Genomic DNA, 19,311 nt, shown 5'->3' on the forward strand with positions numbered 1-19,311 from the left:
ATGTATGCATAGATTGTATAGCTTTGCTCTATTGCGTCTTGTTCTTTGTATTTGATTTGTAAATTATTTCAATGTATTGGTGTTTTCTGTCTTGGTAGACATTTTGAGTAATTAGGTCTAAATATGGCCTCTGTAGTCTACTATTTTTGGGACTACATAGATAGATAGATGGATAGATAGATAATTTTTATTTAAGTGTCCTGCATACAATAATGCCCAGCCCCCATGGGCTTATAAGACACTCCCAACAAAAGTAAATAAATACATGCATCAATTCATACATGCGGGTATAGCTGTCTCCACCGCAGCTGCCACGCTTTCTCCAAGAATTTACCCAAGGCAAATACCTCTTCTTCAAACAGCCATCTTAGCATATTAAATTCGGACAACCAAAACAAATCAGGATTCCTCGTTTGTACTTTTTCAAATAAAACATTTCTTAGGCTGGCATACAATGGACAATAAAAAAACAAAGTGTAACTCGTCCTCTACATTTCCTAGATCGCATAAAGTACACAAACGCTGTTCTTCTGGTATCCCTTGATACCTACCCACCTCAACTGCCAGAGGCAAGACTACAATTCCTATGATGCCTTTCTAGCCATTGCCATGCTTGACACAGGTGTCAAGCATTTTGCAATCAAGTGATGTCCTACTTGAACTCTCATGTTGTATTCACTTGTTCTGTATGCCTGAAGAAGGTCTGTGACCGAAAGCTTGCAGTAAATTTATACATGCACAGTGTTTTAATGTGCGGTTGCTGTTTTGTTGTAATTTCTTAGTCCTTAAGTTCAGCTCCAGCACCTTTTCTAAGCATTTAGCTTACGGATGAGCAGTGGCTTTCTCTCACTGTCTTATAATAGGCCTACCCATAATAATTTTATAACAATACCCATACCCCAATTTATGCTAACTTAACATGAAGCGCAAAGGAGAAACACAGAGAGAAGATCTACAACAACCCAGAGCTTCGACAGGAGTATAGGAGAAAGGAAAGAGACAAGGAGGGAAGAAAATAACAGATTATTTTACATAACTCACTCTCATACACTCACACAAACACAATCGCAGTCACACAATTTCACAAACACACTAACACACATACTTACTCTCATACACACACATTCATACACTCACACTCAATCACACACACACACACACACACTGTCCACTGACTGCTGCATTGGTGTGAAGGCAGTTGCATGGGCATATTAACCCTTACTGTAGCAGGACAGGAAAGCTCCTTCCTGTGCCGGTAAAGCAGATGTAGTAGGCTTAAGAAGTTCCTGTTGTAAAGGTCGTCTCTTTCGTAGCATTTTTCACTACTGATGCCTCTCATATTTTAGCAGATATCAAAAACGCAAGAAAAAGGGTTGCTAAAGGCAGCAGCAGACCTGACACTCTGACAGCTGCAGAAACAAAGAAAAAATAGAGAGAGGATTCAAAGAGATATAACACAAAGAAAAGAGCCCTTCAAAACATAATGAATGAAACTCCTCACTCACATGATGTGGATGAAGTAAACCCCATCAACATTAACTGCAACCCCAGTTCCAACCATCCAATAGGGACCTCCAACCAATATCTGAAAAGCAAAATAATCTGCCACCCCAGATCATCGGCACCAAAGCGGAAAAATCACGCAAACTGAGACACACACTGAGGAGGACACAAAAGATGCTCGGTGAATAAAAGGAGACAAGGAACGTGACTGTGTGAAGAAGAAACTTCAGTCTTGTGCAACTGAAGTAAAGTTACCGATGGCACTCTAAGCTGCAGCTGCTCCTGGCTCACTGGCACATGAACACACTCAGTTGGAAACCCTCTACTGGCACTTCTGGGAATGGGGGAGCATCCTCATGAGTGATCACACCATCCCTAACCCTGTCACTCGTGACAAGGCTGAACTGAGTCATACTGTTGACTGCTTAACATGTACCTGAACGCATCATACCATTGTGTGTATAGTAATAATACATACCTGATTCCATTTGCTCAAGTAGTCCTGCTTTTGGTTTCACTACCTGCCTGTGGTAATATACCAACCGGTGTTGGAGGTTTATGCCATCTTTGTTCATCTCTGTGCATGAAAGGGCGGGGTACAGCAGGCATGCTGCACTCGGAGCAGTGGGCTCTGATTCAGCAAGACAGCCAAATTCTTGCACCAGCCACTTCCAGCCGCACAAGAGCAGGAGCTCCAAACCAGTACAACTGGCTCAGAGTCACACAATCTGAAATGTATACATAAAAAAACTGTAAATGAAAGCAGTCCATATCACATGATACTTGGTAATAAAGTAAAAAGACAGGACACAATAAAAATAAACAGAAATATAAAGATAGCTGAGTGGGTGAACAGGTTGCTTTGTGTTTATACACCTGATACAAATCCCTAACATCCAAACTCAGTTTTCCAAATATGATAATTGATATTTTGGCATTGCATTAACTAAACTTTCCATTTGATTTATATGTATACATACATCCATACATAGATACCAGTAATAATCTTGACTTCTGCCCTCAGCTACCAAGAGTTCCCTCTGGTTCATCACTGTTTCAGCTGGTTTTGCTCTAGCTAACTCTGTTTTGTTTATCAATGCATTACAGGTTACTCTTAAAACTAGGCTGATTTTCTCTGCCGGCATTCATCACAATTGTTATGACCCTGGCCTAGGGGCACCAGGATCACACACGATGATTTGCCCCTGCTCTTCCCACTCCCAAGCACAACAGCCCACATACACAGATCTGAAGGCAAAGTAACAGTTTATTTGCTTCAGAGGGGAGCACAGCCAAAATAATAAACAAAAAAAACACTAACCGAACTCCCTGTCTTACCTGTAAGAAAATAATATAAACAAAAGACAATGACAAGACAACTTACCTACCTCCTAATACTAGTAAAACAGGAGAAAAGCATTATAACATAAATGGCTACTCCCTCCTACTAGGTCTGCTACTGTTTTTACAATTATTTACAATATGTACAAAAGTCTGTGACAAGGTCACAGCAAAACACACAATGCTAAAGGCAAATGGTTATCACTAAATGTCTGTGACAGAGTCACAGCAAAACACACAATACTAAAGGCAAATAATTATCACTAATCTACACACCAAATGTCTATATAGCACCAGATCACCAAAAAACTCTAACTAGCCAGCTGCTGTCAGTTGGGAGTAGGAGAAACAGAGAGAGTGATGGCTGGGATCAGCTGGTATTTGAACCGGAGGATCAGCCAATCAGCAGGCAGCAGCTCGGTCACCTGGTCAGTCTGGAGAGGTTCACACACCTGTAGCTCATACACAGAGACAGCTGATTGCTGATGCAGAGAGGGAGGGGAGAGAAAGAGCTGTAAGCACACACAAAAAAATGTAAACACAACAAATAAATGACTCCCAGTCATAACACAATACAAGCCTTTGCCTGAGCTGAACCATGGTAGAGTTGTATAACCATGCTGTGAACATGAACATTTACACCACAGTCCTGCTCTCAACTGGTGCCTCTCCTCAGCCTTCTTCATCGAGCGGCAGCAATGAGCTCCAACAGGCACCTTGTTTCCCAGTTTGTCTCTGTTTCCCCACATACCGATAACAATTCATTATTTTCTATAGTGTCTCACTTCTATTTGCTGTCATAAATAACTCTTTGAATAGAGGCATTTCCTGGATATTTTTAACATTATTTCACAGTGACACACTGACACATACAATTAGCACTGCAACACATAAACATGATAACAAGAAAACAAATTCTAACAGTACTGAAGAGGCTATAGACTACCTTGCAAAAGTTACAAAACAAAACAAAAAACTCCTTGTTGAAAAGCCATTTCAATATATTCTCTTCACCTAAACAATTTTTTTGTTGTATTTTTTTTCAAGAAAAGAATGTCTTATGTCGCTGTTCAAGCAATTCATCCTCAATAAATCTAAATCACAAGTCCATAAGCGCTCCTCGGTAGGTAAGCCTTTAAACCTGCCCACCTCAGTTACAATGAGCAAAGCGTACAGTTGAGCACAAGGGGGGCGTGGTACTTTGTTTTAAATGACATCAGATGCATGGCTCTGTAGCTTTGCTCCAGTAATATACACTGATAGTAGAAATGAAAAACACTTTTCTTTTTCTCTCTTTTTTTCCTGTCACTTTTGTCATACAGTTACATAACACATCACAAAGGGAAAGGGGATAAAGTTTTTATTTTTATTTGTATTGATTGATTTATTTATTTTACTGTAACTCTCCTCAAACAACACAATCACAGTTGAAGAAAACAAAAACCACTTGTGCCAGAAAAAAAGACAAAAAAAGGGGCAAAATCTCACCTTCTTTTGGAGTCTGGCCATAACACCTCATCTTACTTCTCCACCTCCTCTTCCTCCTCCTCATCCTCACATCTCCTCCTCTCTGTCCAACACTGGCCTCCATTGTTGTCCAAACCAAATGTTTTTCAGATATGTAAGTGAACTCATTATTTATGTAAAAGCGTTTTCACATGTGTAAGTGTGGAAAGGCAGTTGGCAAAGTAGTGTAGCAATATAGAGACCAGTGTTTACAGTTTTACAAAAAGTGTGTTATAAAATGACAAACTGGGTGTAAAGCAGAGAACGTGCACTTAGTTTGACACACTTGGGAAATGCATTGGCTACAAGTGTTTATAGTTTCAGAGATAGAGCTTCAAGGATCTCCGTCAGTGTTTAAGCATTGAGAAAAAAAACGCATTAGCACTAGTAGTAATATTGGTAGTAGTCATAATAGTGAGTCATCCACTGTAAAATAAAATAGATCCAAAAGTAATTCCAGTGAAGATGTGTTTGTCAGGTCCTTGTTTACACCACATTAAAGGTCAGAAATCTGCGGGTAAGCATGTCATAGTCAAATTTCCAGTCACCCATACACTAAAATAGTCACAGCCGCCTGGTGCGTCAGCAAAGCAAAATGCTTATCTAAAGCAACAAACTTCACCTGTATCTTGTCCTGAGTACCTGCCGCTGCAGCAGCATGACTCACTCTGCTGTCACTCATGAAAAAGTGGGTAGGGCTTGAGGGGAGGATATGAGAATACTAGACTGTGAAGGAGGAAGCAACAGGGTGTTTTTTTTCCTGAAGATGCTTAAAAAGAAGAGTGTATCAGTGTGCCAGGGGCACTCAGCTGAAACAAGAGAGACTGAAGGAAGGGGTGGTGAGAGAGGGGACACAGACACAGAGAGCTGAAACAGGAGGGACAGCGGAGACAACAGAATGGCCCCGGTGGCTCCTGTCATGTGCCTGCTTCTCAGGCTGTGTGTCAGCGTGCTGGGGGCAGTCCACGGCTCTCAGGAGGATACCAGAGCAGCAGGAGCTACGGCCCCAGGAGACCTCATCATCGGCGGGATCTTCCCCATCCACGAGGCCGTGAAGAGAAAAGACATCTTTCCACCCCACCTCTCACAGTGTGACAGGTGAGTTTCTCACTGCCAGTCAGTGTTTGGCATTATTCCTGCTGGTTGCATCATCTCTTAAACCAAAACTAAATTAAAGCTGAATGCTACCATGATCAAAAATATGTTTTTCTCCAGATTCAGCTCCAGATGTACTGTACAGACAGTGCATGGTCCCAATTTAGAAAGTGTCAGCTAGGGTTGAATCATGTGGTAAAAAAAATCATATTGTACAGATATGATTCACCATTTTAGTAGGAATGACCATTTTTTAAGAAGCTATTAAAAATGATGGCAGTTTGATTTTTGTATTTTCATCTGGAAAGTGCAAGAGAAAGTGTAAATAATATAATAAATACTTGGGAGTGGCATGGTGAGTCCTACATTGACCTGCAGGAAGAAAATTGTGCAGGCATCATTTTGTCAGTTTGATTTTACCCACATGCATGTTGATGCCTCTGTTCTAAATCCACTCTATCGCACTGCTATATATTCTTTTTTTTAGGGTGATAACATGCACACAACATAGAGTGATATGAGTGGGAGCATTTATACCTCATGTAAATACAGAACTAGGCAAAAGTTCTTTCAAATATTATGCTCCACATAACTGGAATGATTTGAAACTAATGTATTTTCTTTCAGCTGGTGGTTCTAAAAACCCCTGTATCTCAATTCTTTTTAATGGTTATTTATATTTATATTTGATAAAGGTTTTATTTCATTCAGGTCTCTCTTGTGAGTTCTTGCTCTCAGTGAGATCGCCTGTCTAAGTAAATACATTTCTTACCCTCATAAATCATTATGAGTCAGGTTCCTTTCCCATGAAGGCTCAGGAGACAGAAGAGCGTTGATGTGTGTCTTGTCAGACAGGTTATGGATCATATTTGCGAGAGAAATCCTGCACGCCAGAGAAAATCAACTTTTCTACCATTTAAAAAAACATATAAAATGTTTTTGATTTGTAACTAATATTTTTTCTGATACTTAAGTTTTTCCTCTCTTCTATCCAGCCATTGGTTTCCATTCATTCCACTACAATATGAAAATGAACTTTCAAAGACTTTCCTTACACCAGTATTCCATCACCACATGAGTTTTCCTAAAAGCAGCAGCACTGTTGTGTTTTGATGACTTCACCTCCTGGAAAATAGTTGAAACGTTTGCTTTTCACAGAGAATTATCAGTTCTATTTATGAATGGTGGTGACTTTGTTAGCCAAGTGCTACCAGCACTAATCTATCATTATACTCCTATCCTGTTATTCAAACAGGTTTGAAAAAAGAGGATTGACAAAGGTTCTGGCAATGATCAACGCTATAGAGACCATGAATGAATCCCCTCTCCTGAGAGATGTTGGGGTCACTCTGGGATATCGAATTCACGACTCCTGCTCTGACGTGAGCACCGCACTGAGGGCCACAGCAGACTTCACCCAGCAGGACGACTGTGGCCAAGGAAGTAATGCCAGCACATGTGCCCAACCGGTCATAGCCGTTGTTGGGGCGTCTTACTCAGAAATGTCCATCGCTGTCGCCAGGCTGCTGACCCTCAAGATGATTCCTCAGGTAAGTGACAATAAAGGGACACTGCTTTTGAGCTTGAATGACCAAACTGGTCCACATGTTACTCAAGGACGTTTTACCCAAATTGCCAATGGATGCCACTGTGGCTGCTGGGGTGGACTCCACCACAGTTCCTATGTTTTTTTATAGATTAAAATGAAAAAACAATCCCTTTGATACCAAAGTCCATAGAGAACATGTACCTTTATTTTTTTTTGGTCAAACAAAAATAGATGATATATGGGAAGGAGGTCGTCCCACAAAACATTACGATTTTATTCACCTAAAAACCAAAACTTCACAGTTCTTTAGTGGATCAGTTTATTTATTTATTTTTTGGCAGCTCATTAGAATAAGGACGCAATTTGCAATCTAAGAAAGACTAAGACTAGACTAAGAAAGTAATCACTTTAGACTCTGGGAACTTGTGATAGGTATTGGTCATTAGTTTGAACCAGCATGGTCACTATGGCAACTAACCACAAACCCCATTTTATTCAGAACTAAGCAAACGACCACTGCAAACAGTTCAGTGTCCTCTCTATTCCAACTGAAGTTCTGTGGTTTTAACATTTTATAGATGGAATGGTAAATTGATTAAATTGTTAAAATAATCAGAAGACTAATTGACAATGAAAATATTTGTTAGAAGTGCTAACACAAATACAAAAACCTTTTTCTTTTTCAATGATTTTTATTAATTCTGTGACAGTGAAAAACACCCTCTGTGCAGGATACAATGCAATTTCCAAACAAAACTGCTTGTTCCAGCAATGGTGCCTTGCCCAAAAATAGTGTCTTTACTTTTCTTTTTTACAGATCAGCTATTCATCAACTGCTGTCATTCTGAGTGACAAGAGCCGCTTCCCTGCCTTCATGAGGACCATCCCCAATGACAAGTATCAGACGGCTGCCATGGTCAGATTCCTGAACGACTTTGGCTGGAACTGGGTGGGGATCGTCACCACAGACGGAGACTACGGCCGCTCGGCGCTCGACAGCTTCGTGTCCCAGGCTTCAGAGAAGGGCATCTGCATGGCCTTCAAAGTGGTCATCCCTGGATCTGTGACCGGTCAGGATGTCAACTCTGCCATCAGGAAGGCCGCCGCAACCATCCACAAGAACCACAAGGCCAAAGCGATCGTGTCATTCATCAAGCCGACCCACATGAAGCACCTTCTCCAGGAGCTGAGAGACGAGGCGGAGAGACAAGGGCAGGGGACAGAGTCGATGAGGAGGGTGTGGGTGGCCAGCGACAACTGGTCCTCGTCCAGCTCCGTACAAGGAACGTTAACGCTGCAGGACATGGGCCACGTGGTGGGCTTTACCTTCAAACGTGGAAACCTGTCATCCTTCAACCAGTACCTGGACAGGCTGGAGGCCGCTGGACGCCACGGAGCAGGGAACAACACTTTCCTGGAGGAGTTCTACACACAGCTGAATGCCAGCAGCTCTGTGTCTGAAGCTGTGGAGAACCTCAGAGAATACACTCACCCCCACACCACCTTCAACGTCGAGATGGCTGTGAGCGCCGTCGCTCATGCTGTGGCTTTTCTCTGCCGCAGCAGAGACTGCAAGAGGCCAGGAGCCGTGCAGCCCTGGGAGGTACTGACACACACAACTCCAACATGATGATTTTTTTTTTTTTTTTTTTTTTTGGGATAGTTGATTTTGTAGTTTTTTTGTCTTTCATAATATACTTAGTCATAATAATAAGAAACATTATTTTCTTTTGTTTTTCTAATTTTACAGTAATTTTCTTGGATTTTTTTTGGCGGGGGGACGGGTGGGTGTGGGTGTGGGGCCTTTTCCAATATTTCTCTTGAAATTTTGTTAACACATTTTTTGCTAACTTTCTCATCGTATTGTCATTTGTGTATTTTTAGAAATTATTTTTTAAAAAATATATTTTTTAACACTTTTCTAGTAATTTCTTGGCATTTACCTTCTATCTATCTATCTATCAGTCTATCTATCTATCTATCTATCTATCTATCTATTTATTTATGTATTTATTTATTGAGAGGGTAATTTTACAGTAATTTTCTTGTCATTAAATTTAAATTCATAATATTTTAAAAAATGAAGTAGTATTTTTTTCACATTGAACTGGTCTCAAAGAGTAAAGGATAGAGTTAGAATAAGGTTTAAACAGAGGCAAATGCCACATACGTCATGGTGAGGTTTATATGTGCCAGGTATGCTATTTTTAGATTCATACAATAATGGTGGGGGTGATTGGGAGCAATCCAGCAGAGGCTGTCAAATGTGACCTCGTGGCAACATAAAAAGTTGTGTGAAATGCAGTTCAGTGGCCAGTAGAGGCTGACCATCCTTCCAGCAGTAGAGCGGTCAATGTTGTTGCTGCTGGATAGGCCAAAGCAAAACAATTAATATGATAAAATGTCTGTATGCACGCTTTAGGTCCTGAACACGATGAGGATACGTGGGTTTAAGCACAGAGAGCAGACCTACAAGTTTGATAAGAAAGGAGACATCAACCTGGGTTATGATGTGACGCTGTGGAGGGCAGAGCGAGGGACCACTGACGTGCACGACGTCGTGGCCGAATACCACCCACTCAACAACAGCATCACCTACAGCAACCACAGCAGCAGCACACAGCTACCAGACCTGAAGGTAGAGACCAGCCCTACCTCTGCACACACACACATACACACACACACACAGACACACACACACACGCTGCTCACTCCTCCTATGTTTACTCAAAACAACACATGCTGGTTAGCAGGAAAAATGTAAAACAACAGGAGGTGGAACATCACTGAGAATGTCAACACTGATGTCATCAGAGAGGAGAAATCTATATCAAACCATTTTAATATGAATGTATTTCCACTGCGTCCAACTTTGTTCTAACAAAAGGCATGTATCAATTTTATACATGGCACATAAGGGCCACTGTAGAGAGAAAAAAACTTATGCAAGTACATTTATGAGAAAAAAAAAAAAACTTGAATATTCTCTGAGATTAAAGTGTTCAAGAGGTAAATTTATGTGAAAAAACTCACAAATTTACAAGTAAAAAAACTTTTCTGAGATTAGAAGTGGTACATTTATGAGAAAAAAAAACAGGTGCAAATTTGCAAGGAAAAAACTCATAAAGAGATATCATTTGTAATTTATGAGGGAAAAAAACTCCAAAATTCAGAGATTATAGTCACAAATTTACAAGAAAAAAAAAAAAAAAAACTTGGAAAAATAGTTTTTCTCCTCCTGTGGGATTTAGGTAAGATAAGAAGGAAATCCTGGTGATTTGAGCCCAGAATCTCAATCTTCTCATCAGCATCTGGACTTTAAAGAGACGTTGCCATGACTTGGACCGATTCAGTAGAAAACAATCTTGTGATTCTGGGCTCAAATCAGCAGCATTTCCTTGTTCCTAAATCCCATGTCAGAGTAGAATTTGCTGAGGTGATCAGCTGCAGGCCTGAGACACTTCGAGCAGCAGCGTCTGCAGCGTGAGGCTGATCCAACCTCACACAGTCAACACATGCGCTTCACTGACCAAAAAGTAAAACAACTATTATGAGTTTCTTGTCTTGTAAATATTTCTCATAAATACGTTTTTCTCATAAATAAATTTACCACTTTAATCTCGAAAATTCTAACATTTTCCTCATAATATCCCTCACCACCCCTCCCCCCCAAGAAACAAAAGACAAATACAAAAAAAAAAAAAAATAGATTTAACCTTTTCTCCGAACACTTGGTTTGAGAATGGCATTGTTAAGTGTAAATAGTAAATAGTAACATTTAATTACTAACATCATTGTCTGCCATCCTCAGCACATCATTTCAAAATGTTCAAATAGCTGCACACCTGGAGAGTTCAAGAAAACAGCTGAGGGCCAGCACACCTGCTGCTACGAGTGTATCAACTGCCCTGAGAACCGCTACTCTAATGACACAGGCAAGAGACTCCCCTCCACACACACACACACACACACACACACACAAAAACACGTCACTGGTTACGTGGCCCACCTGACTCGTCGGGTCCAGATGGGTTCCAATTTAGACAATTTAGAAATTATTTTTGGTTTTGTTCAGGTTCGGTCATGTCACAGTTATCTTAGTGAAGTGACACTGAAGGCAACACGTCGGCTACTTCAGGCGGCAAATGTAACCTAGGGATGGAGGACAAGCAAAATCTCGGGCTCGGGGCAGGTTCGGACACAAAAAACCAGCTTGTCAACGGTTCATTTACATGAACCATCATTTCCATGAAGCGCTGACAAGCAGTGTTTGAGTCTGTGTCGCCGTGCTGAGCAGTGGATCACTGGCATGCACTTGGAAAGCTGTGCAAGTGTGACTTTATTTTGCATGTGGTGAAAGGAAAGTCACAGGAAGGAGTGCCATTAGTTTGAATTTGGTGACAAATTGGAAAATTGGCCCAATAATAGTGGTTGTGGTGTATCTATTAACAATGCACCTATTAATATGTATGTGATTTTGAAAAGGTATTAACACAAGGGTGTGTATATACATAGATACACATGTTCAAAGTAAAATAATTTCTTGGTTTTCTGTTACATTTCACAAAATCTAAACACAAATGCAAAAGTGTATCTTCACAAACTTCAAACCGCCATGTTGAAACCAAACTCTCATCATAACATAACAAGCATAACGTAAAAATAGACCAATAAAAAAAGACCAGTCTTCTATTTATGTTTTCCTGCAAGGTGTGTGCAGCCCGTTTACACAGAAAGTCACAAAGTGTCCTTTTTTTTTTTTTTTTTTTTTTTTTTTTAATTTATTTAACTACCAGTATACAGGGAATGATTCTAGCTCTAATCACCCTGTCAGCATTTGTCTTGATTGCCCTGTCTGTATAATTTATTTTGCCAGTACCAGCTGGCAGTCACTCAGTAACTTTATCCCTTTCATAGGTTACTGTAGTCTGTACATGTTAACATATCACACAAAAAGCTGAAGACAGTCCCAAAACCAGCACTCACCGTCTCGTTTTTCCTATGACTTCTCACACAACACTATGCTGCACATGCACTACAGGGGGAGTCAGTAGAAAGATACATTCCACGGCATATCCTTTCTGCAAATGGTCCGCATACATTACATCTTCATGTTGGAATTCTCTGTGCATGCAAACGTATGGTAATCACTATCACACAGTGTGAAATGCTATTTGAGCTGTTATACAATTGCTACAGCGAGAGGTAATCAATGCTCCATCCCTCTAGATATGGACCAGTGTCTGAGCTGTGACACAGAGACAGAGTGGGCTGGTGAGGGGAGCTCCAACTGCACCCTTAAAACGCTGGAGTTCTTCTCCTGGCGGGACGGCTTCGCGGTGGTGCTGCTGACGTTTGCCGCCCTGGGGATCCTCCTGGTGCTTCTGGTCTCCGCTCTGTTTCTACAGCACCGCGACACTCCCATAGTGAAGGCTGCGGGTGGCCTGCTGTGTCAGGTCATCCTCTTCTCTCTGGTGGGCAGTTTCATCAGTGCTATCCTCTTTGTAGGTCGTCCCACCAGCCTCCAATGCAAGGCCCGGCAAGTGCTCTTTGGCGTCAGCTTCACTCTGTGCGTCTCCTGCATTCTGGTGAAATCCCTGAAGATCCTACTCGCCTTCCAGTTCAACCCCGAACTGCAGGGGCTTCTGCGCAGGCTCTACCAACCACACGTGATTATTAGTGGCTGTGTGGCCTTACAGTTGGTTACTTGCATCTGCTGGCTGATCCTGAAAAGCCCAGTTAATCATGTCAGTAGGAATTCCAAAACTTTACTGGAAAACTGTCATGAGGGCTCACACGTGGCCTTTGGAGTGATGCTGGGTTACATCGCTGTCCTGGCCCTGGTGTGTTTTGTCTGTGCGTACAAAGGACGCAAACTGCCCCAGAAGTACAACGAGGCCAAGTTCATCACCTTCAGCATGCTCCTCTACCTCATCTCCTGGATGCTGTTTGTTCCTGTCTACGTCACCACTGAGGGCATCTACCTGCCTGCTGTGGAGATGGTGGTCATCCTCATCTCCAACTACGGCATCCTCAGCTGTCATTTCTTCCCAAAGTGCTACGTGATCCTTTTCAGGAAGGAGCAAAACACCCAGAGCGCCTTTAAGAAGAATCTGTATGAGTATTCCAGGAAGACCACTGAATCATTATCTGTTTCTGAGACGTCTCTGCCGGAGCAAAAGTCCAGCAGTCAGCTTTTTATCATCAGCACTCCATCCCTCTATGTGCCTGAAGCACAATCCCCAAAGTCTGGTGTTGTAACCAACAACAATGACAGCTGCAGCTGCACTCATTTCTATAGGGGCACAGAGACACGACAACGCAGCTGTCTCAGGAGAAGCACCAGCTTATAAACTATCCAGAAGGACATTATCCAAACTGTCACTGACATGCACTTGGGAATTTTGGCACTTTTATAACGATTGTCAATTTTACACGGCTCTTGCTACATGGTGTTCATAACTTAGAGGGAAAGTATGCCCATTCTGAAAAATGTAATATTAATGTAATATATTGTAATGTTAGAATTTTACAGCCTGAAATTGCATAAATTAAGTTAAATCTTCCTATTTTCTTGGGTGGTCTAACTTCTCTGCGCTGGTCCTCAGTTACAACAGTGGCTGGCAGGAGCCTGAAAGGTGGTGAAACATGTGATGGAGGGGAGTGGAGGAAAAGAAGAAGCTAGCCAGAACATTACTTGCCAGCTATCTTGTTATTTTTATCCTCCAACATGCGTACATGTGATCAATGAAGAAAAAGCAAATCCAACAGTCTATGTGGAGTGATAAAGCAAGTGCAGAAGTTACTGGATCTTTCTGGATGTTGTAATTTGTGCAAAACTGTCTACGTGCACTCAGTAGTCATGTACTTTTTAGTTTCTTGTCAATCCTGTTTCACCTCCAGCTCAATGACAGTCAGCATTTGGAGCATCCAGCCAGTATCCAGCACTCAGTAACAGGAACATAGCACCACTACTGTCTGATTCTGATTTTACAAAAAGGGAAACCTGTTCTTTACGCACTTACATAAATTATACTTGCCATCATATGTATAGTCTGTATCCAACATAACCATCAGCATAATTGCTTTGTGTCTGAATTGGTATTTACTTTGTTTCATTGTTCTGTTTGCTAACTCCACCTGATCATCAAATATCAACAAATTAAACTGCATCCTCCCACTTGGCTTCAGGCCCCATGCCACAATTAGACTTCAGACATAGATGTAATTGTTCTTTTAGGGGATTGAAGTAGTTGCCATAAAGAGAGCAGGTAAAGTCAGTTTATAATCCAAAACCAAACAGGTTGCAAGCCACCATAACTGCAAAAGAACATTTGAGTACAATTGTCAGGATGCATCAGTCATCATGTCTGTTTATTGATGGCATGGCATGGCATGGGGAAGTCCCTTGTTTCATAAGTCAGCACTGTTGAGAAACCTCAGCCCGGCCCAAATTCTTACTATCATGTGATGATGGCATCTCAGACTAAGGATGCGGTAGTAAGATAAGGTGGAGAGGACTGGGACAGGAGGCTATAACACTGTCACCTCTCTCACAGGAAAAGCAAAGCTAAACTTTAAACAAGTTCACATGTTTACAAAAACTGGTAGCTGATGGAACGAAGGTTCTTATGTATCTTTTCATTCTGGCACTCGTTGTAAGCAATTGGAGCTCACTGTACAGGGAATTCTGGGAGTCCAGTAAGATAGCCTGAGTCTTCAAAGTGATATGAGAGACCAAGGTCATTTAGATTCACACAGTTTTCCCCAATGTAGTTTTGTTTTTCAAACCGAGGTTGCCAAGCCAGCAGATCACTGCAAATGTTACACATGCACTAAGTGATTTGAGAACAATCCTGAAACTAACCTGTGCTTTATGGAGACTTTGTGCTCCTAGTTACATAAACCAATACCAAGTCGTACAGCCATTTTGCTGTTTTCATCTCTTTTCTTTCTTCATTGTAAAATTCCATCCCACAATGTAGCCTCGTCCTCCCTCTTCACCTCCTCACAGCTTCCACCTCATTCAAAGCATCTCTGAAAGCACAAATTCCTGCAGATAGACATATTCAAATTTCCCATTAGTCGCACGAATGCATCTGTCACTGCAATCAGCACCGCAGCCACAGAGAAAGTTCATTCAAAGCAGCCTACCTTGTAGCTGAAGGTCTGTAGCTTCACGACATTTTCTAAATGGAGGTCAGAGACGAAGGAATCTAAGAGCCTTGTGTAAGTGAAACGTGTCCCTCATCGCCATCCTAAAAATGCATCTTTTTACCTTAACTCTCAGCTTTGTACAAGTGCTGTACGGTGAACCCAGAAGCAGGACTGACTCTGTTAGTTTATAAACAGACTAGGAGCTCTTAACACCCTCTAGTGGTCACACATTCCTCCGTGCAGTTTCAAGATTGACTTAATAAAAGAAGATTAAAACATTTTCATTAAAGACATCTCAACATTAAAACTTTTCAGCTTCTTTAAAAAGAGCAGCCTTTGGTTTGCTCATTTACAAATGGAATCGGTATCAAAGGCAAGCTTGTCATCAGCTATGGTCCCCAAGTATTTATGTTGCAGACCTGCTGATACTGATAAATGTTGCTGAACTGCTGATATTCTTTATTTGAATATGAAAATAAGGACGAGCAGATGAAACACAAAAGATGACTGTTGCGTGTTCCTTATCTCTTCATAATGACACACATTTGGCTATGGATTCCATGAATTCCTTGTTCAAGTGGTGTCATGATGAATCATCGCTCCTTCTTCTGCATACCTAGCAACTCTCCCTTTACCTCGTTAAAAAACACTGCCTAAGTCATTAGTTCAGCGTTCTGATACTGTTCTGATACTACAGTATATCAGGGTCCAATTAAGGTCTTTGTGAAACCATGGTATAAATGTGTCTCAGTGTTGGTCTGGGTTTGCTCCTGGACTGGAGACTCTTAAACATCTATAGTTATGAATGAGAGTTTCCTATGATGCTGAATGGGAATAAGCATGTGACGAAAAGAAATGATTTTAAGGTTGAGCAAAAATGATGGCAAAAGAGCCTGATAAACACTGGCGCTGTATCTAGTATATATGTAATGACATTATCACTGACAGTGAGATTGCCTACATGGTGTCACTCCCATTTACTTGAAATTGAATATCTGCTTGTGTTTTGATTGCTCTGCTAATTGTGGTGTTACCACTCGCATTGCTGTAAGTGTTTAATCTGCTTCTAGAGCTTATGTAAATACAGTTCATTTACTTCATGTAAATACAGAGACCATTTGTTATAAACCATGTGTAAACAATGAAATAAGAGTTGTGGCATGGGTTCATCGTGCAAACAAAAAGGTTGTTTTATTTTAAACAATAAATCATCTTCCTAAGAATCACTGTGGTCAGCCCACTAGCATGACAGAGTAAATAGCCTCGGGCGTAACTCGTCATCTGGTTTCAACTGAAGTGAAAATCCCCCTCTCTGAACTTGCCAGTCTGGTTGTGTGACAATAAGAGAAGTGTCAGATAGGCAGGGAGACAGCATCCTGTGAGCTCCCTGTTGTTTTCATCATCCTTCCACAGCACCACAGCTTCCCTTCTGGAAGGCTTTCATGTAAGTAAACATCCTTGTGTTTTTAGTGGGTGTGGGATGCCACACCCAATGTGAAAACTCAGTTTGTCTTTTATATGTTTTCATTATTATTATTATTATTATTATTATCATCATCATCATCATCATCATCATCATTATTGTTGTTGTTGTTATTATTAATGATTTATTCATTTTAATTTAACTTTTACTTAACCAAGTGAATCTCAATGCCATTAAAAATCTATTTTCCAAGAGAGATGTGGCCAAATGGGCAGTGTAAAGGTTTGGGCAATTAATACAACATACACAATATACAGAGAGTGACATTCATTCAAAACATCTGGTGCAAATATGTACCAATTTGAATGCACAACATTTAAAGTGACATACAAAATTTAAAAGCCTACACAAAGAAGACATTTATGAATGAATGGTACATCCATGTTCATACAGTGATGACAACTCCAGCATAAAGTGGGGAGTGCATCTATGTTCCCATGCTCCTGTGTTCTCTAGTTCAGTATTCTGCCAGCACACATTAACCCTAACCCTTTATTTAACCCTCAAATGTGGGACCTTAAGGACATTAGACCTTGGAAATATAGGACCATGGGAACATAGAACGGTAGGAACATAGGACCATGGGAACATAGGACGGTAGGAACATAGGACCATGGGAACATAGGACCGTAGGGACATAGGACCATGGGAACATAGGACTGTAGAAACACAGGACCATGGGAACATGGGACTGTAGGAACATAGGACCATGGAATAGCAGTTATCAAACAGGGGAACATAGGAGCCTTTGTCAGGTTCCTATTATGTACCATAGAAATCCGGAGAACATAGGGCCCTGAGAATAGGTATGACCCCCATAAAGTGTACAGTGGTGAGTGAAATAATCACAACCTGGAATGAATTGTAGGGCACAATGGCACGAGACATCCAGCACTCAAAGGTACTGAGCAGACGCATGCATGTACACAAGGTAACTATAATCTAGCATGGGTAAAACTGTTGATCCTTGCAAGGGTTTCAATGTGGGGTTTAAAAGGCAGGTGATTATCAGTATGAATATCCATGTATTTAGGTCCACAGCATAAATTTGGTTTAATTAGCATTTTAAAACAATCTAAGAGGATGCAGACGAGACTGTGCAACATTAAACAAACTCAAGGGTTTGTGGCATAGATGTTGAGGAAAAATGATTAACAGTATCATCAGCATAAAAACGGTACTTTATATGACATAAATTAATACACAAATGATTCACAAAAAGATAAAAAAAGAGTTGGCCCTAATATGGACCCCTGAGGAACTCCCTTTGAAAGAGGCTGGCAGGCAGAAACAAACACTTTGTGTTCCAGCTAATAAACAGTTGGCAAACCAGCCCAATTTGCAACCGAGATGCCAGAATAAGATGTGGCCAATTTACGTTTCTTCAAATCAACAAATATGTTGAAAAGTCATGGTTTCTGGGCCAATAACACATTGCATATCAACATTTAGACTTATGCCCAATGTTGTGGAACCTGCTTCAACATCACATGACCGTTACCGTTTGTACATGTGTGAACATGACCTCATGTCAGCTTTTTAGCTACTTTAGCTACTTTTGTTTGTTTCGTTAGCCACCAAAGCTACTTGGTTAAGGTTAGGAAAAGGTCATAGTTAATGTACAAAACCTTAGCTAACGTTTGCTCTCTGGTCTGCAGAGGCAAAGTCTTGTTGATTGTGCCATCCAGCTCATCTCGCTCTTTACATGGGTTTCTGGACCTTGGTTTGCAGAAATGTAAAATGGCAACATTTTTTTTTTCTGTTGGCCATATTGAATGCTAGAAAATCAGTAAAAACAGCTGGACTATATGCTCTGCAAACTTGACCTTTAACTGAGTCATTCACTAGTTAAAGGTTGTGCTCTGCTGTTTCCTGTTGTTCTCTTAAGATGTGTGTACAATACATCTGTGTGTGTGCATGTGTGTGGGAATGTTTTTTTGTGTAGAAAAGAGTGGGGTTGGGACCCTTTTCACTGAAGAGCTTATTTCACATGAATTAACATCATTATTCCACCATTATTCCAGGAGTTACTGAAAGCAGCACAGAACCCATTGAGCGAAACAGAAACTGGATTAAATCTCACACTTTTAATCCCACCTCTAAGGGATGGAAACCCTTCTGGAGGAAGAATGCTTGGTTGAAACAGGATCTCAGTGGAGTGGAATACCGCAGTCTTGAAGCTCATTGTCAGCACTGCTGCAAGGTATCATTTCCCTCCACAAGGAAGCACCAGATGGTGTTTTCCATTTTTTGCTGCTTCTCCACCAGGCTCTTCAGTGCTCCTGTAGCCAGCCACTGGATGTGAGGCTCTCTGCAGAATACACACATCCAAAATCAATTGAAATACATTTCAGTTTATCACACAGACATCGCCTCATGCTATCACTGTGTTGTTTAAGTGACTTACTGATAACAGCGACTGTCAACTCCTGGTGAACTGAGGAGTTCAAGTGAGAGGCAAGTAACATTCGGGCTTCAAATTCAATGTTCCTCATCTTCATGCAGATGATCAACTGCCATGTCTGAAACATAAATGAGATACATCATTCAGATTTGAGCTTTTAGAGTATAAATGCAGTATTATGTGATCACTGAATGGTGTGTCTCATTGCTCCCTGAGAGTCTTGCCCTGCTCCACCAGCCACTCGGTCATGTCTTCTGCCGTCAGGTGAGACAG

The 19,311-nt window shown here is 41.1% G+C and overlaps 1 protein-coding gene across 1 annotated transcript; it reads left to right on the plus strand.

Annotated features, from left to right (window-relative positions):
- Positions 1-5,126: 5,126 nt before the first annotated feature.
- Positions 5,127-15,478, plus strand: gprc6a (G protein-coupled receptor, class C, group 6, member A). Its single transcript, XM_030071474.1, has 6 exons — positions 5,127-5,448; positions 6,701-6,995; positions 7,812-8,597; positions 9,417-9,632; positions 10,806-10,929; positions 12,224-15,478. Exons 1-6 carry the CDS (start codon positions 5,249-5,251, stop codon positions 13,345-13,347), a joined length of 2,745 nt encoding a protein of 914 aa, XP_029927334.1. The 5' UTR covers positions 5,127-5,248; the 3' UTR covers positions 13,348-15,478.
- Positions 15,479-19,311: the final 3,833 nt, after the last annotated feature.

Source organism: Myripristis murdjan, chromosome 16 (genome assembly GCF_902150065.1).
Source record: "Myripristis murdjan chromosome 16, fMyrMur1.1, whole genome shotgun sequence".
Lineage (NCBI taxonomy): Eukaryota > Metazoa > Chordata > Actinopteri > Holocentriformes > Holocentridae > Myripristis > Myripristis murdjan.